Genomic DNA, 25,011 nt, shown 5'->3' with positions numbered 1-25,011 from the left:
AAGACATCTTCCGATTTTTTACAAATGTAAGATTGTGATACAAGCAAGACAAAGCTGGCAGTGTAAAAACTATGGAGCCTGGCCAGGTTCTCGTTAGCCCAGAATCTATCTTGTATGTTTTTTTTACTTTTTCCTATGTAGCCCAGGCTCGTCTTGAATTTATATATCCCAGGGTGGTCTTAAACGTACCCTCCCGCCTCATCCTCCTAAGGGCTAGGATTTCAGGGATGGACCACACATCCAGCTTTGAGATTTGTGTTTCTCTTCTGCTTACTTCTGGGTTTGCTAACTCTCTTTGCATCATCTCTAAGAAATGGAAACTGTTTTCTTGACTTGTTCTTCGTCTCTGTGTTAAGGTGACATCCTGGGGAGCTTACTGGTATTCTGCATGAGCTATGGCTCCCTGTGCACAGAGGCATTCCCAGTGCTGCTTCTGGTCCCATCCTGGAAAACTATTTTCAGCTAGAACACAGCCAGACAGCATTCTGTTACATGCAAAAGTACGAGAAGCTGTGATTTAGCACAGTTACAAAACCCTAATTTCCAGCTTTGTAATTTAGTTGAGTCTACTATATTTGTGTGATGTACAAAGTCTGACAGGGACTTAAGATTTGCCTGTTGTAAAAGGTGGCAATTCCATTTTGGGAATGGAAGGAATAGCAATATGGTCTTTAAAGGAGAGAATACCAGTCATCGTGGCAGAAATAAACTGTTAGGGAGATGCTTTTGAATTCGTTCATTTGGCCAACTGAAAAGTTGATATGGTGATCAGTGAAAACAGGCAACACAGTATGACAAAGTCTTAATGCCTCTTGAAATGATGACACACTGTCACTGAACTGGTTTTGCGGAGAGACATTACCGAGTTTTTATGGGGTATCTGCTGTGCCGGGCATCAGCAGAAATGTCTTCACTTGCTTCTCAGGACTCAAAACACTGAGATAGATGTGTCCTATTTTACTAATAAAAGTAGAGCCCGCCCCCCAGTAAAGCACTGTGCTGCTGTTGGTTTTGTAGGTTTACTCAGAGAATCATGGAAGTCTTAAAGCCAGCAGATAGACAGTGACCTTTTTATTTCTATTGTCGGTACAGATGAGGTCAGCAAAGGTCAAATAATTTGACCATTATCATTACTGTAGGGAAGATGACTGTAAAACAAGCGTGTTTAACTTAAAATACTCCTAAGATGTAAAAGTCAAGAACCTGGGATCTTGGTATTGCTGGGTCGTTTATTCATTACCAAGCAATCAGTAACTGTTTATAGTGGGGCCAATGCCATTTTTCCATTTATACTTGATTTTTAAATTTTATTTTATTTTGAGACAGGGTCTCAGGTAGTCTAGTGTGGTCTCAAACTACTATGTATAAAGGATGATCTTGAACTGGCCTCTACCTCCGGAGTAGAGGTATCAATGTGTATACTTTTAAATGGTGGTCCTAAGAACCACCACACAGCGAGATTTGAAATTAAAGTTTCTGATGCCCAGAAGTAGAGCACAAGTGAATAAAGTGATAATGACTTGGCATTTCTGAAGATTGGTAGAATTATACCTTTATATTGATGTTAAAGGAAATACAATTTTTTTTTTGACATGATTTCATGTATCCCAGGCTAGTCTGAACTTGCTGAGTAACCCAGGCTGGACTTGAAAACTATACACCCTATGTAGACTGATCTTCTGCCTCCACTTTCCTGGTGAGGGAATTACAGGTGTGAGCCGCTCCACCCACTCCTAGATAAGTCTCTTTTAACGAGCGAATATCCCAGTTCTTTCACAATCTCAGACAAAGTGTCTAATGCCATGGATAGTTTTCCACTAGTAAAACCTGCTCTCTGTTACATCACCAGTTCTGGTCATGTGCTTTAACCAGGACCCTGGGAAAAGCACAGGGGCTTCTATTTGATTTGTCTTACTGATGTACCGACCCGTCTTCTGTGATAACACCAGTGTGACCTGGGAATGGCTCAGGTCTCAGAGAGGAAGTCTGGAGGATTCACAGAAAAGCCAGGGTTCGGTGAATCAGATCCGGCAGTGATACCTACAACCTAGTTCTTGGAAGGTGGAGGCAGGATGATTGATTGTGAGTTCAAGGCCAGACTAGGCTACACGGTGAGGTTCTGTTTTGGGATTTCCAAGTAAATAAAGAGAAGTTTGTGTTCTCCGCTCTCCCTGTGCTCTGTCAAGAAAAAGGACTCTCTGCAGTGGCTGTTGAGTCTTGGAGAGCATTTACGGAGTACACATTCAGAGGCCAGCTCCTACAGGGTACACATAATTTATTGAAGATCAAACTGAGCACCCATCCATTGAGCACTTACAGCATACCACGCCTCTTTTTAGGTTCTTTACATAAATTACTAGTTACTGACCTTGGACAGCCACACTCAGGACACCACCACCTCTTTTTCACATGAGGAAACAAGGGCCCAGAAAAGTTCTTGTCTAAACTGATGCCAGCAAAGAAGGACAGAGGTGGGTTTCCAACCCAGGCAGCCTGGCTCCAGAGGACATGTTCACAGCTTGGAATGTGTAATGTGCATTCTCCTCATCCACGTTAGGGCTACGTGCTGGTGGGCTATAATGCAGCAATAGAAAAGGGCGGATACGAGTAAGGGGTAGGCTGAGGTTGGTCTCGTGGGGTCGTGGATCTTCCTTACTCGTGACGCAAAGCTTCACGTGATGATAAAATGGCACCGCACACTTGCAGCATTGTGAGCTGCCTGTTTTGATATGGCACCATAGTTACAGAGGGTGGAGGCACCGGGGACACTGGGTGAAGTGGACACAAGACTGCTCTGTCCTATTTTTGCAACTTCCTGCGAATTTGTAGTCACCTCAAAATAAATATATGCCTACTTTTGGCAAGCCCCAAATCAATGAATGGCCCCTCTTTCAGAACTGGTTTTTTTTTGGGGGGGGGTCATCCTTGGAAGACAAGCCTCCTTTAGAGCAGGGTTAGAAAAATCAGAAAGGTGGGACAGAGGCGAAAGGGTAGAGGTGGCAGTAGGAATTGGGCAGTCCCCAATAAGGGTCAGGAGCTATGGGGACAGCACTAGGGGTGCTGAAATCAGCCACTCTGTGGTCTTGTGATTCTCAGATGACTGGTGCTCAGCTGTCCAAGTAAAGAAGAACTAAAGAAATACAGATCCCTGTCTCCATCTTGAGCTTCTCTCTTCTAGAGACTGTGACTCAGGAGGTGTGACAGAGCCTGCTGGTCTGTATTTAAAATGCCTTCCCTACAAATGATGTAGCCTTAGGGACCTTCAGACGGAGCAGCAGATAAAACAGAGCTCAGGAAAAGCCACTGGGATCAGCCACCACAGGATCAATCCATGCTCAATTTTCATTTGTCTCAGAGACATGGATTATCTTTCCAACATCCAAACACATGTATTCTTGCTGTATGTTATATATAAGCAATGTAACTTCGCATGAAATTGGTTTTTTTTCTATTACATCAGTGATTTAACAAGTTTATCATGATAGGAATGTAGTTACAAACAATTCATTTACAGATGCTCTGACTCAAAAATTAGTAGGTATATTGCTAGGTTAATAATGTTCGGGGCCACAAATAACAAGCACCAGGAATAGAGCAGAGAGGTCTCTTTGCCTTGTGCAGTACACAGTCCAGAAGCAGGAGGTGGCGAGGCTGGGACTGACAGCCCAGCACTTTTCTTGGCTTCCGGCCTATCTGTATTCAAGACATGATGTAGGGGTGGGGGCAAGACCATGGCACTCCACTCACCCACTAGCCAGAGTGCTCTCAGATGGCCTTTCCAGTGGTAAAGGAGCCTGAGAAATTGAGGGTTTTGTTTGTTTGTTTGTTTGTGTGTTTGTTCATTTGTTGTAGTCTCTATGGTGGAGGCAGGAGAGGAAACGGGTAATGATTAATTGTTAGATGAACCAACCTAATGCCCCTGTCACAGCCTTCAAATCAAATGTTATCCAGCACCATTTAATTAAATATTGAAGCTTCTTAAATGCACAGCAATAAACCATCCCAGATGTGATTGCTATGAAAATTAGGCATAAAGAGTTCCACTGTCTCTAATACTGCAAAGAAGCATTGGTCTTTCGTTCTCTGTTGGGACTAATTCTAGTTGTTTAAGAACGTCGGTTCCTTCAATTAGTTGCCTGTGTAGGAAGGAATAAAAACATGATCAGTCACCGATTTCCACATTTAGCTCACATTCACACGTGCAAGTGCCACCCAACCACTGCTAAGGCCGCCGTTACATTAACGGCGATGATAAATGTCTGAAGTGGCTCTAGGTGTGCCCACTTCGCTGCCCATATGCCCAGCAGCACTTTTCCGGCAGGGGTCCTGCCTGCTGCTGCCGCTTTTAGCCAGCTTCTCTGCATTTGCTCTGGGCGCCTTTCCATCCTCCTGGCAACCTCCCCACCTCGCTGCAGTCAGGAGGGAACCATCAGAAATACGAACCTGATGTCACCTCCTCGTTCTAAACATGCCGGTGATTCTGCACTAGCTTCTGATGAAAACCAGGTCTCCTCTTGTCTCTACCTCACCATCTGAGGTGTTTACGGGGGTAAAATATTTTTCTTTAAATTCACATTTAACATTCTCTCAGTCTCTCTGTCTCCATCTTTGTGTGTGTGTGTGTGCAGGTATGCATGTATGCAGGTGAGCAGACAACTTCAGGAGTAGGTCCTCTCCTCCGACCACGGGTTCCAGGAATCAGGTCAGCAGGCTTCCTGTGACAAATGCCTTTACCCACCTCACTGGCCCTGAAACCTTTGATTTGTTCGTTTATTTTTGTTAACTTCTGGTTCTCCCTCGAGGGCAGAGGCACCTGTGAGGTACCCAACCACTCCCCACTGAGTACGTGAATAAGGACTTCAGTCCATCCTAGTCTGGGTCTTCTCGGACCTTCACTGGCCAGGTGCTAGAACTCCAGAGAAGCAATGCTACATGTTTGTTGTTTTCAGGAAGAAGGCAGCAACACGAAAGCTGCAGAGATGGCTTACTCGGTGAAGCATGTGCAGTCACAAGAAGCCAGGTCAGGAACCCTAACGCTCACATTAAAACCAGATACAGTGGAGCAAGCCCAGAGCTGGGCTGGTGATGAGAGACAGGCCCAAGAATCCTTGAAGTTCTTTAGCCCTAAGCCCCACTGATGAGCTCCAGGTTCCATGAGTACGGCGTCTCAAAAAGTAAGGTGCATAGGTCGAATCTGCCTAGATCTTTTTCAGGTTTGTGCTGAGGAGCTGTAGACAGTAGGGCCTCAGGCATACAAGGCAAGCACTCTACCACCTAGGCTCTATCCCCACTCCTGATTAGGTGGTTTTGTTTGTTTGTTTTAATATATACTCATGCTGTTAGTGTAGGTTGTCTTTTTACTTTCTTTTATTTTATTTACCTTCATTGCATTGGTGCATTGGTGCATTGGTGTTTTGCCTGCATGTATGTCTATGTGAGAGGATCAGACCTTGGAGTTACAGTTGTGAGCTGCCATGTGCATGCTGGGACTTGAACCTGGGTCCTCCAAAGAACAGTCAGTGCTCTTAACCGCTAAGCCATCTCTCCAGCCCATCTTTTTGCTTTCTTGATGATGCTCTTTGATGCACATGTTTTCAGTTTTATTGAAGTCTCAATTTACCTAAATATTTTTTCTTGCGTTGCTCATGTCTTTAGTGTCAAATCTCAGAATCATTGCCTCAGATAGACAGGAAACTTTCAGGTCTTGCTAACCAGAAGCTGAAATGCCAGGAGAGCCCAGAGAAGCAGTGTACCCCCAAAAGGATTAGTTGTTTATTTTGTTATTACCTTTCTCCAGCTCCCTTTAAATGTTCTGCACGGTCCTGTTTAGATACTTCAACCTGATTCAAACTGTCATTTGGAGACTTCAGGGATAAGTTCAGCTCGAGCTGAAGCAAAAAAAGGGATGCCCTGCCTCCCTGAGGCCAGAGCGGCAATGACAACATGAGATTTCCCCAAGAACAGCCTTGCAAACAGGACCAGACATCCATAAAGACCAGCTTGCTTTCTCTCAAGGAACTGGGGGTGGAGAAGGGAGGCGGGGGGGGGGGGGGAATCGTATTAATTCTAGTTCAAGCCTTCCCAACAGACCACTTGCAGTCTCTGCTTTTTGTTTGTTTGTTTGTTTTCGTTTTGGTGGGGGTTCTGCAGGTTTTGTCTTTATCTGCCTTTCTTGGTGTGCTCTAATGTCTCTGAAGAGCAGCAGGCCTTTGTCTTGCCACCCTCTCCCCACTCAAAACATCAGTAATGGCAGATGGCAGGTGCCCAATAAAATTCTGATCAAATAAATCAAGAGAATAGCAAAAATGGTGGCTGAAAAGGGTTGTAGGGCAGGAAAGGGGAGGTGTGGTCTGCTGCACTGGGCTGTACACAGTGTGTGTCTGCAGGAGGCAGAGGTCATGGATGAACTGCAGCTTTACAGAGTCGCCCTTGTGTGTGAGAAAGGTGCTTTTGATGAGGTAGAAGGGGTGTCAGCAAGATGACAGAGAATATTTAAATGATCCGAGATAAGGTAAAGTTATTTGTATCTAAGATTAATTCAAGAATGCATTTCAGCACAAGCCTTTTATCCATGTACTGGGGAGGCAGAGGCAGGAGGATCTTTGAGTTTGAAGCCAGCCTGATCTGCAGAATTCGTTCTAGGACAGCCAGGGCTACATAGTGAGGCCCTGTGGCACTTCTCCCTCCCCCCAAAAGAGAGACACACAGAATGCTTTCTCACAAGCAAAAACATTTCAAAAATCATTAATACTTTTTATTGGTATTTTATTAATTAATATTTTATTGGTATTTTATTAATTAATATATTTTATTGGTGAGAGAATTCAATTCTGAACCTATGAATGAAAAGTCATCTAATTAAAGCTATCTTTTTTTTAAAGCTATCTTTTGAAAGAAAATTAATTTCCCACTCTCCCCAACCCGGAAATATCAAAGAAAGCATTAAACTAAAGGAATTATTGTGGTTGGAATAAATGACAGTCTGGAGGGGCGAAAACGACCTAGTAGACGTTCTGCTGCATGACCCCAGGCAGACAGTCTGCTTGTTTCCCCATGGACTCATCAGTAACTAAGTAGGGACCAGAACACAGGAGTGATGAAAAGTACATCCATTATCCACTGTGGTCCATAGGCCAGTTAGCTTCTTACTAATGTTCTGACCATTATTGTTGAATCCATAGACGATCCCAGACAGTGAGATGGTATCAACTTCTCACTTCTACATGCCAATATATTCTACATGATTAAGCACTACAGTACAATTAGTAGTAAGAATTGTTAATCTTTTGGAGGCTGAAGATGATGGGTAAATGGATAGGGAGGTACAGAAAGACAGATATATGAGCAGACAGAACACTACCATAGCTGCGTTTAATTAATCTAGATATAAAAAAATTATCTGTGTGCATGTATGTGTATCGATGTGTGTGGTGTGCAGAGCATGGCGTATGTGTTGAAATTAGAGGACAATTTTTATGGAACTGGGTCTTCTTCCACCTTTGTATGCGTCCCAGGAATTGAACTCATATTGTCAGGATTGTGCAGCAAGCACCTTTACCCAATTTCTGTATTTTATTGATAACAAGTTTGTTATGACTCCTTATTGTTAAATGTGTCTGTATTGTTTTTGCTTTGATCTCTATCTTTGGCTAAGCATAGACTATGTACAATAATCATGCAAATATTTTTAGCAGCATTTGATATGTGTGAATATTATGCAGAAAAACCTATAATGTACGTACCCAAATGCCACAAATTTTTTATCCATATAGGGAGTTGCTTGCAGCGTGATGTAGAATTGTGACGCATTGGTATGACGACCTTTATTGACCATTCCAAGAACTCCCCTTTTATTATGAGGAACTGCAAAGTTTTCATCTAGGAGAGGATAATCAGTAGTCACTGAAGTATCTGTATTGTTTCCAACAATTTATAACATGTAAGGAACAAAGGGAGCTTTGGTAACAGGCTTCCTCCCACTTAGCACTATACTGCAAACTGTAAACATTCCTATTAGCTTTAATTACTTTCAAATATTTAAAGAAACTGTTTAAAGCTTATTGGAACTTCTTGAGCACTTAGCTCCTTTGTCTTGACCGTAGCTAAACTCTGGTGTCCTCAGTGAATCCGCTGCTTATACAGCAGGGGGCGACAGACGCCCTCCCGCTGGTTGGCAGTAGAGCTTTTTCTGACAACCAGCGCGAGCCTTAGAAACACCTTTCTCAAGTCCTTGGCGGGTCTGGCCCTCCCCTGCAGCAATCTTACACTGAGCCCCATCACAGTCCTCATATGCTTGAGAGTAGTCCCTGGTCTCTACAGTTTACAGGGGGCTTCCTTCCTATCTTTGTGTGAGAGCAGGACCCTTGTCCCGTGACTCTAGTCCCAAGACGCCTGCCACATTAACCCGCTCAGGTGTGTTCTTAACTGTTGAAGATGAAGGCGGTAATAGGTACTTATTTTCACTCATATTCAAATACATTTTATTTTTTTAAAAAATATATATTTATTTATTTATATGTATACAATGTTCTGTCTGCGTGTATACCTGCATGCCAGCAGAGGGCACGAGATCTCATTATAGATGGTTGTGAGCCACCATGTGGTTGCTGGGAATTGAACTCAGGACCTCTGGAAGAGCAGCCAGTGCTCTTAACCTCTAAGCCAGCTCTCCAGCTCCTCAAATGCATTTTAATCTCCAGCCTCCTGTGGGTTGACTTCTGAGCTAAAGGACAGTTTGGGGGCACGTAGGTTCAAATGTGGAAGGTTACATGTGGCAGAACACGGAACTGGTAGACGGACGAGGCCACATTTTCAGAAGCACCACCCCAGATTTCTTTCTGCGACAAATAATCTTCGTGGCCAACTTGACAGGACTTTGAATCACCTTGAAATACAGCTCAAGGAGTGTCCAGGAGAGGTTTCCAGAAAGGTTTGATTGAACAGGGAACAGTCTCTCCGAATATGGAGGCACCATCCAATGGCTGGGGACCCAGTCTGAGAAAAGGAATCAGCATCAATCTCTCTCTGCTTCCTGACTGGATACGGTGTGCTCTCTTGCTGTCATGCTTTTCCTGCCATGATGGGCTGGACCTTCAAACTCTGAGCCAAAGCAAACCCTCCCTTCTCCAAACTGCTTTTGTTGCATATTTTGTCACAGAAATGTAAATAACAGAGCCTCCAAGTTCAAATGGAGAGAAACAAGCGGTGGATGACAAGGTCAGAAAAAGTACTGACTATAAAGCTCTGGCTTGGGGATTTAGCTCAGAGGTCAGACACTTACCTAGCATGTAGAAGGCACGGGTTCAGTGCCAGCATAATTAGTTAATGCATAGTTACCTAGATAGCTGGGCCCCAAGCTAAGGAAAGAATTGCAATTTCAAGGTATGCCTGACCTACGGAAATCTTCATGGACCCACCTCTAGTATTTTTCAGTTAGTATTGCTAGTATTATAGCAGTTCTGTAGTTATGTAAAACTATGCCACGTGTCTGATAGCACACGTCTTCTTCATCATTTGCAGGTAGGGTAGCTCTTACTGAACCCAGAGCTCACTGATTTGGTAAATCTAGCTGTCCAGCTTGCCCATGCCTTGTCCCTGCCTCCTAAGAGTTAAAATCAGGAAAAGACAACCAAGATAGGCCAGCTTCGATGTGGGTTGCTAGGGATCTGGCCCTCCAAGCAAGTGGTTATCCACTGAGCCACCAATGTCTTTCTTGGGTTTTAATGCGCCACCGGTGAACTTTAAAGACAACCTTGCTTTGCCATAAACCATGTGATTTTTAGTGAATAGTGCTGCATGACGCAGAGGTCTGTTTTGCTTTTTATAAAGACCCATTTATTTTTATTTTATGTGTATTGATGTGCCTGGGCATGCCTGATGTCCACAAAGGCCAGAAGAGGGCATCAGATCCCCTGAACTGGAAGGCAGTTGTGAACTGTCCAAACGGAGTGCCTGGATGCAAACCCATGTTGTCTGTAAAGGCATCAAGTGCTCACGGCACCACACCATCTGGCTTCCCTTGGTACTTTTTGTAAAAGGATGAAAAACAAATGTGTGTGTGTGTGTGTGTGTGTGTGTGTGTGTGTGTGTGTGAGAGAGAGAGAGAGAGAGAGAGAGAGAGTGCCACACATGCATGTGAAGGTCGGAGGACAACATTTTGGAGTTGGTTCTCTCCTAGCGTAGATTCTAGGGACTGAACACGGGTAGTCAGGCCTGCACGGTGAACACTATGGCTGCCAAGCCATCTTGCCAGCCCCGATAAGGAGATTTCTTTGGGCGACCTCACATTGTGATGGGGCTGACTGCAGCTCGGTGCAGAGGCTTGCCTACCCCTTGGCAGTGCATCCCTTCAACAGAGGCACAGAATTTTCACTGTGATGTTCAGAGGGACTGATGCAACTAAGGCCCGCACCCATGTTTTGCTGCGGCCAGGCGAGTAGCTGCTGTTCTACTGTATTATTTCCTTCTCATTTATTAATTGTGTGTGTGTGTGTGTGTGTGTATGGTGTATACACACATGTAGGTGACATGTGCAGGTGCCCAAAGCTGTGCACATGGTTGCAAAGGCCTGGGAGGGTTTGAATGAGAATGGCCCCCACAGGCTCATATATTCAGATGCTTAGTCATCAGTTCATAGAGCGTTTGGAAAGCTGAGGTGGTGTGGCCTTGTAGGAGTAGGTGTGGTGCTGGGCATGGGGCTTGGGGTTTCAAAAGCCCATGCTAGGCTCAGGGTTTCTCTCTGCCTACTACGTGCAGACCAGATGTAGCTCTCAGCTCCTTCTCCAGCACCATGTCCTCCTGCCCCTGTGCTCCCACCCTGATGATAATGGACCAACCCTCTGAAACTGTAAGAAAGCCCCCAATGAAATACTTTGTTCTAGAAGAGTTGCTTGGTCAAGGTGTCTTTTCACAGCAATAAAACAGTGACTAAGACAAGGACAGAGGGAGAAGTAGGGTGTCCTGCTCCACCATTCTTCATTTTGTATCTTTGAGACAGAGTCTCATGTTGAACATGGAGCTAGGCTGGTGACCATAAGCCTCAGCACTCTCCACCCATCCCCCACACAGGCATGATACAGACATACACAATCACGCCCAGCTTTTTCCATGGATGCTAGACTTCAAACTCAGGTCTTCAGGCTTAGGCAGCAGGTGCTCTTACCCACTGAGCCATCTTCTGGAATACTTTTATAAAATATTTTTCTCCCATCCATCCATCCATCCATTCGTCCGTCCGTCTATCTATCTTGATGTAATTTTTGAGACAGGATCTCACTATGTAGCACTGGCTGTGTGAAAGCTCAGTATGTAGACCTAGCCTACCTCCATCTCACAGAGATCTGCCTGCTTCTGCCTCCCAAATTCAGGGATCAAAGGTGTGCACCACCATGCCCACAGTAGATATTTCTCTTCACCTAAAGATTGATATATCTCACACAGAGAAGGCCAAATAGATATGTAATTACATCAGTTTTCGAGATAACAGGATTTTTCAAAAAAGATTTATTTTTATTTATATAAGTACGTATGTGTGTGTGTGTGTGTGTGTGTGTGTGTGTGTGTGCGTGTGTGTGTGTGTGTATAAGTACCCATGCAGTCCAGCAGAGAACATTGGATCCCTTGGAGCTGGAGTTGCAGGTGGCTGTGAGCCGGGTGCTGGGAAGCAAACACAGATCCTTGCTAACAGCAGTATGCAGTCTCAAACACTGAGCATCTCATAATGAATTCTTTTTCTATCATTCCTTCAAACGGACCCAGTTAGACTGTCTTATAATACAGTATCATTATGAACTTGTTGGTTTAAAATATTTGTTGGCTTCCAACCTATTGCAATTACTATTTTTATGGAGGTCAAATGAATACATCTTTGGTCAGAGACAGCCTCTTTAAATTGGCCCTGTTGGCATTTTGCCTGGACTCTAGTAATCTTTAATAGCATCCCTGCTATCTGGTAGAATAAGAGGGAGCTAACTAGTACATTGGGATTTATCCTGAAGAAATAGGCAATGAATGTATATACAAAGCTTCTGTGGACTAGACCAAGAGGTTGGCTGGTTGAGATGGTCTAGTCCAGGTTGGCTTCAAACTCTACATATCTGAGGATGACCTTGAACTCTAGATCAACCGTCTCCTTCCTCAGTACTGGGATCACAGTATGACCCGCCACCTGAAACTGAGGGTCTAGGAAGTCAAGCTCAGGGTTTCTTGCATGCTGGACAGGTAAGCATACTACAATGGAACTCCATCTCCAACGCCAGGTTTTTGTTTTGTTTCAGAATGTCACCCAATCTTTAATAAAGTAAGGACAAAGCTCCACTTTTAAAATATCTGCAACTTGAAGGGTAGCACCATTTTAAACTCTCATTTTTACTAAATACTATCACAAAATGTCATATTGGAATCCTTTTCAATTTGAATTATCAGCTACTACATGACTGACAAACTTGAAAGATACATACCTTCAAATGTTGGTCCGTAAATAGACTCTCCGTCATCTCCTCTTCCTTCTACTATATCTGAGAAATGACAACAATCAGATTAGAACACAGCGATGACAAAGGGAAGAAGATACCTTAAATTTTGATTCTGCTTACATCTTAGATCAAGTCTAGAGTAAGTTGCCCAATTGAAAATACTAGTATGGGGGCTGAGAGATGGCTCAGAGGTTAAGAGCACTAGCTGCTCTTCCAAAGGTCCTGAGTTCAATTCCCAGCAACCACATGGTGGCTCACAACCATCTATAATGATAACTGTTTTTCCCCCTGCTGGCGTGCAGGTATACACGCAGACAGAACATTGTATACATAATAAATAAATCTTTAAAAGAAAGAGAAAATACTACTATGATCACTTTAACTTGAAATAATTTTTGTTTATATAATCATTTTGTTGCCATAACTCTATGAAGGAACTTAAATTATAACATAAAATCCTTGACAAATAGTTAATTATCATTATGGCCAATTTAAAGAAGATGCTCACACAAATCCTTTCACTTCATAGGTTATTCCATATTTCACTAAGCAAACAAAATGGGAAAAGTTCTTTCGAAACAGGGTTTTTCTGTGTAGTCCTAACTCATGTTGTACATTAGACTGGCCTTGAACTCCCAGAAATATGCCTGCCTCTGCTTCCTGAGTGCTGGGATTAAAGACATGTACCAGCATGCCCAGCAGATATTTATTTTCTATGTGTGAGTGTTTTTCTCACTTGTATGTCTGTGTAGTATGTACATTCTAGAACTGGAGTTATGGACAGTTGTGAGGGGCTATCTGGATGTTGGGAATCAAGCCCAGGTCCTCTGCAAGAACAACAAGGGCTCTTAACCATTGAGCCATCTCTCCAGCCTCAGAGTTCTTTTTGGACGTGGATGAGCATGGATGCTCTAGGTGCTGGGAAGGTAGCGCACAGGGTAAAGTGTTTTCTGTGCAACCATGAAGACATGAGTTTATTCCCAGCGTCCACCCAGAACAGGCGGCAGGTTGGCACACACGGGTGAGCCTGTGGATTCCTGGATCTCACTGCCCAGTCACCCTGGCTTAACTGGCAAGCTCCAATCCCAGTGAGACACCCCAGCTCGAGAAACAAGGTGAACATTTCTTGAGGAATGGTACCCAAGGTTGACCTCTGACCTCTATCCATGTACATACAAGCCTGCAGGCACCCCAACTACCCCCATACATATATACACACACAAGTAGAGGCTTTTTAAAAAGTTACATTCAGATTTTCATTCCTTTAGTTATCTTTGGCTGGGAGTGTAGCTCAGAGGGAGGGCACTAGGCCAGCATATATGAGACCCTGAATTTGACAGCCGGCATTGTAAAAAACATAGTTATTCATAATGATAACTTACTTATTTAAACAATGTTTTGGAAACAAAATTCCTTTTGCTATAATGAGAGGGTTTTCTGTTTATTTGCTTTTGGTGTTTGTAGGAGCTGCATATTTTGGCTTAGGCAATGATCCCATTATAAAGGCACCTATTTTCCACCCACATCTGAGAGGTAAGCAGGTATGTCTCTGTGTCCCAGCCTCCCCTCTACTTCCTTCATCTCGCTGATCTACCCCCTCTCTATACAGTATCTAATAAATACTGGCCGGAGGGCCGAGCTATTGCATCCATGTGTAAGCAAGCTAGCTACACACGTGGTTAAAAAAAATAAAACCTGATACAACAGTAAGCACACAGAGAAAATTTATTTGAAGAAGGACATGGACCATCTAAGTTACACTATTCATTATTGATGCAAAAGACAAAACAAGCTCATCTGCATACACATATGGCCCTCCCCAACACCCAAAGAATATCCAAAGGCAGGTGTGGTAGCGCATACCTTTAACCCCAGATTTTAGGAGACAGAGGCAGATTGGAGGCCAGCCCTAATTCTATGAATTTTATAAAGGAAAAAGAATAAAAGTCTGGACATTCTGCTTGGATGTCATATTTACATCTTTAAAGTTTTCAGCTTACCTCCTCCTTGTATCCAACCATTCTGGACAACTCGATGAAAAATGGAATCTTTGTAATGAAGCTTTACGCCCCTTTCAGAAAACCCTGCCGTTCCTGTGCATAAGACCTGAAAATTTTTACATGTTTTGGGACACGTATCACAAAACAGCTACAAAATAAAGGTGAAAGGTTTCAAAGATTACTCAGTATTTGGTCAGTTACAGACTCCTCAAAATTTATGTAAAGAAGACAGCAAAATTTTCTTACCTCAAAAATCATTCTTCCAATTAGAGCAAGATCAATACAGACGTCCAAGTACACAAAATCATGCTATTAAAATTAGGGAGGAAAAAATGCAGGTCAGTGTTTTGTAAGGAAGTTTTAGAAATGTTAAAAAAAAAAAAAAAAAGAAAGTAAAGCAGGGCCTGGAGAGATGGCTCAGCAGTTAAGAGCACTTGCTGCTCTTCCAGAGGACCTGGGTTCAGTTCCCAGCACCCACATGCTAGCTCATAGTTGTCTGTAACTCCAGTATCTGACACCCTCACACAGACATACATGAAGGCAAAACACCAATGCACATAAAATAAAAATACATGTTAAAAAAGGTTAGGCATTCTTTTCAGTGGTAAGATCTTAAACTGCCGTAGGAACCGAGAAGAGCAAATACAAGCTAATCTACAATAGCAATAGATAACAGTAAAATAAATGACTTCAAGGGATTTTAAAATTAATTTCACCAAGTCCTTATAACCTCTGTTACATAATGGTTTGAAAAGCTTTCAGTAGTGAAGCACATGAGCTAGAGATTCAGCCCAGAGCTCACTGTGGACAGGGACAGGGGACAGTCCCCCTGGGGAAGAAACAGATTCTTCTCTGCTCTTCTTTGCTGAGCAGGTTTGGGAGAAGATCCAAGTGAGTGTCCGTGGATTGGTTCCTGTGTGTCCTGTGTTTTCAGACACAGTAAAGCCCAGCCAGAGCCAACACACCTGGCTGGGTGGGGCCCAGGATGGTTTTGGCAGCAAGGGCAGGGGAGAAGTGGTGTGTTTTCCAGTTCTCTTCCCTTGCCCTCTCCTGTTCGACAGTCCTCACCTCCCAGTAGAGATGACTGTTTTTGAGGTCTTGCCTAGTCCTATAAAAGGGCATCTAAAGCTGAACATGGCAGGTTCCTGTCTGTAATACCAACATTTGTGAAGCTGAGACAGGAGGACTACTGTGAGTCTAAGGCCAGCTTCAGCTATATTGTGAGTTTCAGGCTAGCCTGAGCTACTGAGGAAGACGTTGTCTCAAAATCAAAAGAAAACAAATCAAAAAAGGCACCCAAAACACTAGGCTTTAATCCCCCATGTCTCTTAGGGTCCACCATAAACCTAACGGGGTGTTTCAGCCCTTGGACACCACTGTCATATATCAGAAAACCAACTTAGTTAATTCAGTGCATAACTTGCCCTGCCTTCCTCAAGAATCTGGGAATGATAGCTCTTTAAATACATTGTATTGTTTTATGTCACTCTAACCTTTTTAACTTTTTCAGTTAGGACACTGAAATAATATTTGTGCTGTCTAGTGTCTGGCAAAGACATATCACAAGCATAGTTGAGTATAACCAAATTTTTCTGTTATTTTTCGGACAGTGCCAGGTTGGTATGGATCACATTTCACAGCCATAGACCAGCTAACCTTGCACTCATGGAAATCCTCCTGTCTCAGCCTACTGAGAGCTGCGATTTCAGGCAATAATACAGGATTACATTGCGCCTAGCTAATTATAATTAAATAGGTTGAACTTCATTAGCTTCTGTGCTATAAGTTCTAAGCCGTAAGAGAATGCTGTAGAAGAGGAGGCCTAATGTGATAAACCTCACAGGCTTAGAAAGGACAAGAGGCTAGGTCGGAAATTACAGTTGACTGGGGGAGATGAATTAAAGTCTATATAGGCATAATTAACTTCCCTGTGCATCAGTCAGTTATCTTTACAGGGCCACCAGAAGCAGATATTGCTGGATGTGCATGGTGGAACTCAGCTCCAAAGAGCCAGGGAGGCCTCTTGCTTGCAGCTAGGCTGGGCTACATATAGTACATACTTGAAAAATAACAACCAAAAGGAAGAAGAAAACAAAGGTAATTCTGAAAATGCTCCTGAAGAGAGACAAATGGATTAATACAAAGTAACATCCCAGTCAGCAGGAGCCAAACACACAAACATATTTGTCTAGCATGACATTCTAACCTGGAAATAGACAAGATCCTTTCTTTGGTTCAACAAGAGAAATCCGCCCCCTCTAAAAAGTCTTTTTTTTTTTTCCAGGAATCTATGTCTTCCCTCCTCAGTGCCACCCATTAATTCATGCTTTCATTATTCCTAGCATTATGTCACTAACAGTGCTTTCCAAACACCTACCCTGCTATCAGTTTGCTTTGGCACAGCCCTAACCATTATGCCCAAAAGCAAACAGGGTTAGGTCCTAGTCTATGAAAAACTCAGTTGGACTGTTTTCCTTCTGGATAAAAATCTCTGTGGCTCAGAACGAACAGTAGTAAATCATCATCTGGCCTCCGTTTTCTTTAGGATCAGCTGGGGTTTCCCATCGACTTTAACAGTCGGCCATCCTTCCTGTCTGAGCAGCATCCCAGTGGATCTCACCAGCATTGCTAGAACATTTTGGGATCAGATTCTCCCTCTGCCTACCCTGTGACAGGCATGAGGTGGACTTTCTAGACAAGTGCTCTGGAGTCCTGCGGCTCAGGAAGTATTGTAAAGACACAAACAATGCTGGGAGGTCACTCTCCATGATGATGGTAGCAGCACCAGCCCAGGGCTAGTGGCTGGTGAGCTTGTGGTGGCATCCCAGCCACACATTTCTCTGGCATGGCTCTGGCCATTTCCCTGGTATTTGGCCTTCCTTGTTTCCTACCTGGTTTCTAAAGCCATTTCCCCCGGCTTCCCTGTGAACTGTGAGAGTTAGCACCATTGCAATATGCATCTTGTTTCTTAAAGTTGGTCACAGTAGCTGTGCGCCAACTGGCATCAAGACTCGTGGCTGACAGTCTCATTTTCTCATCCTTATCAGCTACTGTTTCTGTCCTCCTTGTTGTCACTGCTGGAGAACACTGTGTCCCTCCAGACTCCTGTTGCTTTGGGAATTAATGGTGAACAATAAGTTCTTCTCCATACCTTTCTGGAATTTTAAAAAAGCATTGTTTACTCAACCAAGCACTCCCTGGGTGTGCTTAGTTCCTGTTTAAGGCAGTGGTTAAACAAGGCTCCAAAGACAAAGTCTTTGCCTCTGCACATCTCAGGCCCTAGCACTGGGTCATTCTGTGGACACAGGCCACCATGAGCAGCGGTTACTACATCAACAAACGAAATCTCCAACCAAATTTCAAAGTTGCTTTAAAAAAAACAAAAACCTGTCATGATTTGAGTTTTTGTCAGTGTGACACAAATCCAGACATACCTGGGAAGAGGGAGCCTCAGCTGAGAAAATGCCTTGACCATAATGGGCGGTGGGCATGTCTGTGGGACATTTTGTTAATTGCTAATTGATGGAGGAGGTGAAGCTCAGGGTGGGCAACGCCATCCTGGACAATGGGCCTGGGCTGTGCAAGAAAGCCACCTGAGCAAGTGAGGAGAAGCCAGCCAGTAAGCAGCATTCCTCAATGACGTCCATATCAGTTCCTGCCTTTAGGTTTCTATCTTGAGCTCTTGCCCTGGCTTCATTTGAAGATGGACTATAAGCTAAATATATCTCTTCCTTCCCCAGCTGCTTCTGGGTCATGGTGTTTACTACAGAACACTAACTAGGACATCACACTGCACTGGTTTGTCTCTCTCCCCTGAAACCCCTGCTTCCTAACAATCTTTCCCACTGGCAACCGTTGCCAACTCTTTCCTGCTTTAAAATGTCCTCATCCTGCAGATCAAAGAAATTACTCAGAGGCTCGTGGCTAATCTTAGTTAATTCTTTTCAGACTTTTCATCAAAGCTCAGTAGCTCTCACTTAGGCATTAGAAGAGATTAATGGAAATATTTTAGGGCCAGAGCTGCAGAGATGGCTCAGAATTTAAACACACTTGCTGCTCTCCAAGAGGACACAAGTTCAGATCTTGGCACCCACATCAACAGGCTCACAAATGCCTTCAACTTCATCTCCGGGGGAATCTAACACCCTCTTCTATCTAGCCTCTGAGGGCTCCTGCGCTCACGTGGCACAAAGGGCCAGTGAGATGGTTCAGCAGGTAAATCCCTAACTACTATACAGGCCTGACAGCCTGAGTTCAACCTCCAGAACCCACATGGCAGTGAAGGAGAGAAACAACTCCACAAGCAGACTGTGGTACACATGCCCTCCCTGTTAATAATAAATAAAGACTCACTGAAAATATTTATAGCACAAAATGAACAGGGGGCTTCACCAGTTCCTGCTTTGCTTGAGATAGCTCCTTGCCACATTGTCCAGATCGGTCATAGAATTAAGGGTACGAACAATCTTCCTGCCCCAAATCTCCTGAGAAGCTAGGGCTGCAGGTGCATCGCGACCGGTGTTTACACTCTAGAAGCAGTCGTCCATGCATGGGGACCTTGAAAGGGGAGGAGAAGCACAGCCCGTGTGCCATACATCTCTTCACACCGTCGCCCCGTCAAGCCCTGAACCCACAATCCTTTGCAACTTGCCTTAACAAGGCCGCTGGGGGCTTACATCTTAATCCCCGTCCTGTGCGATATGCTTTGTGGGTGTATCAATAATCAGTGCTACATTGCTACGGGTGACGGAACTTGCCTTGGTGTCTTGTAAGAACTTGGTGGCGTAATCCAGAGTAAGCGCCTGATACAGCGCAGAGGGCCGAATGTCAACCACATCCCACACCTTCTGAGCCCACTTCTTCAGGTCAGACGCGTTCCCCAGGAGTTGGTCGTTAACGAAGCATATCACGTAAGAGGAATACACCCAGGTTTCACCCTTCAGCTCCTGCAGGGTAACCGGGGGATAATGACACAGACAGACAACTGCTAAACCCACAAACCAGAGCTACAGACTAATTCTGCAGCCCCCGTGGCCAACTCAGCATTAAATCTTTCAAAACACGTTTTTCAAAAAACCATCTTTCAGAATTCTGCTGTCGAAAAAACAAAACAAAAGAAAAACCAAAAAAAAAAAAATTGTTGAGGCTCTTAACATAATGAAGAACAGGGAATAACTTAAAAAGCAGTCTTTAAGCAATGACAGTCAGAGACAGAAGAAATCTGATAATACGTACATAGTGCACTTGTTACATTAATTTGTGAATTCAGTGCAGTTTCTGTCTCTATTTACGTGGGGCACTTTACAGTGTGCTTTCTTGGAAGACGGTCTGAGTCAGACATGGTTTTCATTGCAAAGGACTGAGGGTGTATGTGTGTGTGTGCTTGTGCATGTGTGCGTGTGTGCCCAGACTTGAGGCGGTGATTATTCTGGATAGAGAAAAATGCCTTTAGAAAATGCCTCCTATGGGGCAAACGGGAGTTTCTATATATAATCAGGGACAAGGAAGACAACTCACTTTCCCCAACACTTTTTAACCTATTCCACTTGAAGTATGGAAGTGTTTCATCCATGCAATGCTGCCATCAACTTCCTGAATCCCCAGTGTGGCCAGAGAAGCATCAATCCCTGAGAAGATACAGCTGGTTGTTGCCCTGATATGGCCCAGGCAAACCCCAAGTGACTTGGTGCCGCCGGGGGTGGGGGGGCGGGGAGGGAAGGTCTGGCAAGGAATCTGCATTTCTAGTGAACTCCAGGGAAATGCTGGTTCTGACATCAGAGTATTGAAGTTCACGCTGCCTGTCACCGCAAGCTGCAATGAGCAGGGGCAAGAATTGAACCTTTAAGCTGTGCATTACTAAGATAACTAGCCTTCTGGAAGACAGGATCGGCACTCCAAATAAGCCTTCCCTTGTCCCCTTCAGTTAGCACGTTTGGCAGATTCGGATACTATCGAGGTACTACCCAAGGTAAGTCAACAGACAAACAGGTGTGTATGTGCTGAGCTGTATGTAAGACTCCTCTCTACCACGTGAAGCAGCAATATGTCCTCTCAATTATAGGGCATAAAAGTGCCCCTGCCTGTCCCTCCTGCTCCTATAAGTCTGCTGGTCTCAAGACTGAATTGGAGAAGTGCTAGTTTGGGCAACAAATTGCCTTCAACTTGCCAGCGAGCTGTACTGCCGGCTCCTCTGCGGCGCTTAACTATCCTCCGACTTGTTTTCTGCGCCTTTCTCAAAACCTACTTGCAGGTTTCCATTCCAGAGAACAACCTTTTTCATGCTCAGTGGTGACTCACTGATAAGGCCTAAGCAGTCACTGGCACGTTTAGATTTATTGTTGTATTGTGCAAGACCCAAGCCTGTAAGGAGAGGGGGAAATGGAACGGATGCAACGGTGGCTATCGTGTTCAGTGAGATAGGGGAGCGCTGTAGAAGGATGTAAATGCTTTACCTCTGTCTCTGTCTTATGCTAGGATTGGTTAACTGTCCCACCTTCCTTAAAATGGACACTGAAGTCCCTGTCTCCCTGGCAAACCAGGGCCATTGGCTACTCCTAGTTGTAGAAGGATGTGAATGTCACTCTCCCTCCCTACCGACCTATGCCAAAATGGTGGGTGCTCTCCATATCTTCAGCCCCATACGTAGGTGTTTGCTATGACCTCTCCATGTGGCACGTGGCAGCCTCCTTCTCACTGTAGGCTCCAGGTAACACTGCCAAGAGGTCAGGTGGCATCTCAGAGGTAAGCTGTCTACCACCCCAGACAAGCTCAGCCAGTCCTGGGTCAGGCCTGGACTAGTTAAAGGAGAACTATGGAGAACAAAGCTCCAACTAGGACATGCTGCCCCAGGGGAGGGTGGCTACCGCCAGTAGAGGGTCTCAGCTCAGCACAGCACCATTATCTCTGTCATATACATACATACATTTTTTTTTTTTTAAATTAAGGTCCAGGCCACTGTAAGCTGAGTGCCAGGGTGTCAGAGGAAGTGTGAGCCACACATAAAGAAGGGTACCTAGTATGGCTAGTAGCTAGCATCTCTGACAGTTTTAATGTCATCTCTCTCAAATGCTACCTAAAAGAGTATTCTGAAAATATCTTGCTGTTTAGGAAAGATGTCTGGGAGGATGATTAAAATAATTTAGGGGAAGGACATAATTAAGAGAAATAATTATAGTCGGATTTGTCATTTTCCCCAAACTGTACAAATAATTCACCTAGATGTGTGCTTGCCAATATTCCCCCATGTTGACATATCCCTTACCCTCTTTTTCTCCAGGAGATACTCATCCCAAGCAAATTCTTGAAGAGGAACTATCACGGGGTCTTCAAATCTGGTAGGGTAATTGTTTTTCAGAGTCTAGGTTTCAAGAGAAAATGGTTTAAGTTCTCATTTATGTATCTACTCATGTATTTGGGGGGCAGGGTACCCCAGCTGTGCATGCACACAAGGAGACCAGGGGTCTTCCGTGGCTACTCTCCAGCTTTTTTGCTGACACAGGATCTTCCATTAAATTTGGAGCTGGTTCAGCTAGGCTGACTAGCCAGAGAGCTCCCCTTGCTAGGCTTAGGGTTACAGGTGTCCTGGGCTGGGCTTTCACACGGGTACCTGGAATCCGAACCCAGGTCCGCATGCTGGCAGAGTAAGTACTCTACTCCCTCTGTGAGCACACCAGCCCCTAAGTGCTCTTTTTAAAGTCGAAATCATTTCCCCAGATTTTCATGGCACACACAGCACACATAGGCCACACTGCCTGAGATGCCCTGGCCCATTCCCAGAGGCCCACCAAGTCACTCCTACCCTGACTGGTTTGTCTCTTGCCTTTAGAACAAGATCTAGAGGGCAAGGGTATGTCTTAGTTTTCCTATATTGTTACCTTATGTAGTATATAGTGGACGATCAACGCATAACTCAATAAAAGGAGTGTATAACCAGTGATTTTGGAATCTGTTATGTTCTTTTAATACTCCCCCCTTCCCAAATTATATCGATAAGTTTCAGTAGATCAACAGGTGCTTGATTTGTAGCAAAAAAACCCAAAAAACAAAAAAACAAATATTATTGCTTTAATTTACTGATGTAAGGAGAAAAGCCAAAAGGACCTTGTTGTGTTTAATGCCATTCAGGAAAAGGAGAAGCAAATATTAAATAAGTTCAGGCTCCTAGATAAGTTTTCATACTGACTGTGCCTTGGCCAAACATTTCTCATGTGTGTGGATTAGAGAAATTACTTTAAAAAAGGCTTTTAAGGATTATGTGTGTGTGTGTGTTGGGCTGGGAAGGGAGGTGGTTAATGTCACCTGAGTGGGAATCCTCATCGAGTTGTAAGCTGGCAGACCCTGGTGCTAGGAACCAAACCTCTCTTGCTAAGGATGACGCTTTGAGGCCCCACTCTGGTCTAAAAGGCACGGGCCTGGCATGTTCTATTGGGCGTGACCGTTTCCAGAGGGACAGAGCCTGGGTGAGAGTATACCATACTGTGGCATGTACAACATGACAACAGCACCTGGCCATTTGCCTTTTAGACTACAGAACCCAAAGGACAGAGCTTTTCCTCAGCCCCACAGTGCTCTGTGTTCTGTTTCAGACAAGCCTATAGGATGCCCACTGTTTCTAAGGGAAGAGCTTTCCATAGTAAGTAACAAGATCAGTCATTTTCAGAGTAAGCTCTGGTACGCTTGTTCATAACGCAACATTTGCATGGTATATCCAAACGAAACAATTCCCGTATTTATCCTTACCTTTTACAAATCTAAATTTGTCTATGAATCAAGCATCAGGATTACTCACAAACACATTGGGATTATAATCAAATATCCAAATATCCTTACATTAGATTACATTAGAACTAACTGAATTTACATTGGTATGTTGGTATTTACATTTATGTTGGTATGTTGTCCTATTTGAATACAGCCACAGGGGGCAAAAACTTAAGGGAAAAATTAGATGGTTAGAATATTAAAAACACTTTTATTGACTTAGTAGCCTTTACAGCCGGTGTTAACTCCTGTATAGTTTTTGAAAGAACTGAGAGCCATGCACACTTTTCATATCTTTTAATGGTTGAAAACAATCAAAAGATCAGTCATATTTCATGTTACATCAAAATTAGCTATGTCTAACTCAGCAATTGACAGTATAGTTTGATTGGAACACTACTATTCACGTATATCTCGTGGCTGCTGTTTTCCTCTGTTGTGGAGATAAGGTATTACCATGTAGCCCAAGCTGGGCATCAACTCTCCATCTTCCTGTCTTGGCCTCTTGAGTGCTGGACTACAGGCCTGGGTTTACTATAACTGGACACACTGCTTTTACAATCTAAGTCCAAGACTGTGTTCCACAACACCTAACATTATATTTACTACTTGAACTTCCCAGGAAGAAAAAAAAAGGTACAAATGTGTTCCCTGCAATGTGGAACAGCCATGGGAAATAGTATCTTAAGAGAAGCAGCTAAGCAAGAAAGGAATCCCTCAGTCTCTGAAATACCACTTTAGCCGTGAAACACTGATTCGAAACGATAAAGAAACAAACAGAATCAAGAAACCTTTATCCTCTAACACACACACACACACACACACACACACACACACCAGCACTTTTATCTTGCAGGGGTTCTGGAGGTGACTTCTACTTGGCTGTCCTTGTTACCCAGCTGGAAAAACAAGCACCAAGGGTAGGTGGCCGGGCTAGGCCGTGCGTATGTCACCACCACACTCCCACTCCTGCTTCCAGACTGCAGGCGTCCTGCAGCAAGGAGGAACTGGCTAGATTTGTTCGTTTGTTTCCTCAAGTGTTCCGTATCATCCTACACGTCTACAAAGACATATCTGGATTCTTCAAAGCACTTCTGGGCCATCTCTTAAGAATCCGAGAAGTATCTGATTCTGTTAAAATGCAGAAACACCTACAGAAATTATAAAGGAAAGAACCTCCCATAATTAAATTACAAAAAAAAAAAAACCCAAAACCCCACAAGGAGTTTTTTGTTTTAATCAGCTTGTGATGCGATAATATTTTTCCATAAACTTGAATTTTGTTGATCCGTATTTCAATCAAAACTTCACGTGGACTAGCATCTCCATCCGTAGGTGCTCGGAAGTTACCATTTCCCCCAGACCGTTCTGAGCGCTCGCACGGCTCTGTCCCGGTCACTCATCCCCGCGCCCTGCACCTGTCCTCTACACCCCAGCCCGCCTAGAACGTGGAGCCCCGCCAGCGCCTGCGAGACCGAGGCGGGGAGGCTGCGGCGCCCGCAGCGTCCTGGGGAAGAAGTTACCTCAGCGATGGTCTTCGACACCTGAAAGCTGGAGCTTTTGAAGAGCCCCACCACCTTCAACTTAAGCGGCGGCTCCGGCGGCTGCCGTATGCGGCAAGGCGAGGGCTTCCGCCGGCACGGCTGCCGGGTGGCCATGGCAGCGTTAGCCGACAGCGCGGAGCGCAAACACTGCAGGTCGCCATGACGACCGCGTGGCTCCGCCCCCAAACGCCCGCAAGGGGCGGGGCCTGAGCGGAGTCGTGGGCGGGGCCTCGC

General features: G+C 44.3%; 1 protein-coding gene across 5 annotated transcripts; it reads right to left on the bottom strand.

The window, feature by feature from the left end:
* Nucleotides 1-1,077: 1,077 nt before the first annotated feature.
* Ppil6 (peptidylprolyl isomerase like 6) lies at nucleotides 1,078-24,994 on the bottom strand. 5 transcript variants are annotated; one of them, XM_021648669.2, is made up of 8 exons: nucleotides 24,757-24,994; nucleotides 21,735-21,830; nucleotides 19,231-19,419; nucleotides 14,720-14,782; nucleotides 14,474-14,621; nucleotides 12,459-12,515; nucleotides 7,743-7,878; nucleotides 1,078-4,136 (listed from the first exon to the last, which is right to left on the bottom strand). In XM_021648669.2, exons 1-8 carry the CDS (start codon nucleotides 24,889-24,891, stop codon nucleotides 4,025-4,027), a joined length of 936 nt encoding a protein of 311 aa, XP_021504344.1. In that variant the 5' UTR covers nucleotides 24,892-24,994; the 3' UTR covers nucleotides 1,078-4,024. The 5 variants fall into 5 exon arrangements, with proteins under 5 accessions (XP_021504344.1, XP_060229364.1, XP_060229366.1 ...); XM_060373381.1 differs by having other exon boundaries at nucleotides 14,474-14,579; XM_060373382.1 differs by lacking the exon at nucleotides 1,078-4,136 and adding an exon at nucleotides 5,770-5,918.
* Between the last annotated feature and the right edge of the window lie 17 nt (nucleotides 24,995-25,011).

Source organism: Meriones unguiculatus, chromosome 20 (assembly GCF_030254825.1).
Source record: "Meriones unguiculatus strain TT.TT164.6M chromosome 20, Bangor_MerUng_6.1, whole genome shotgun sequence".
Classification (NCBI taxonomy): Eukaryota; Metazoa; Chordata; class Mammalia; order Rodentia; family Muridae; genus Meriones; species Meriones unguiculatus.
This window is presented reverse-complemented; position numbering and strand designations above follow the sequence as displayed.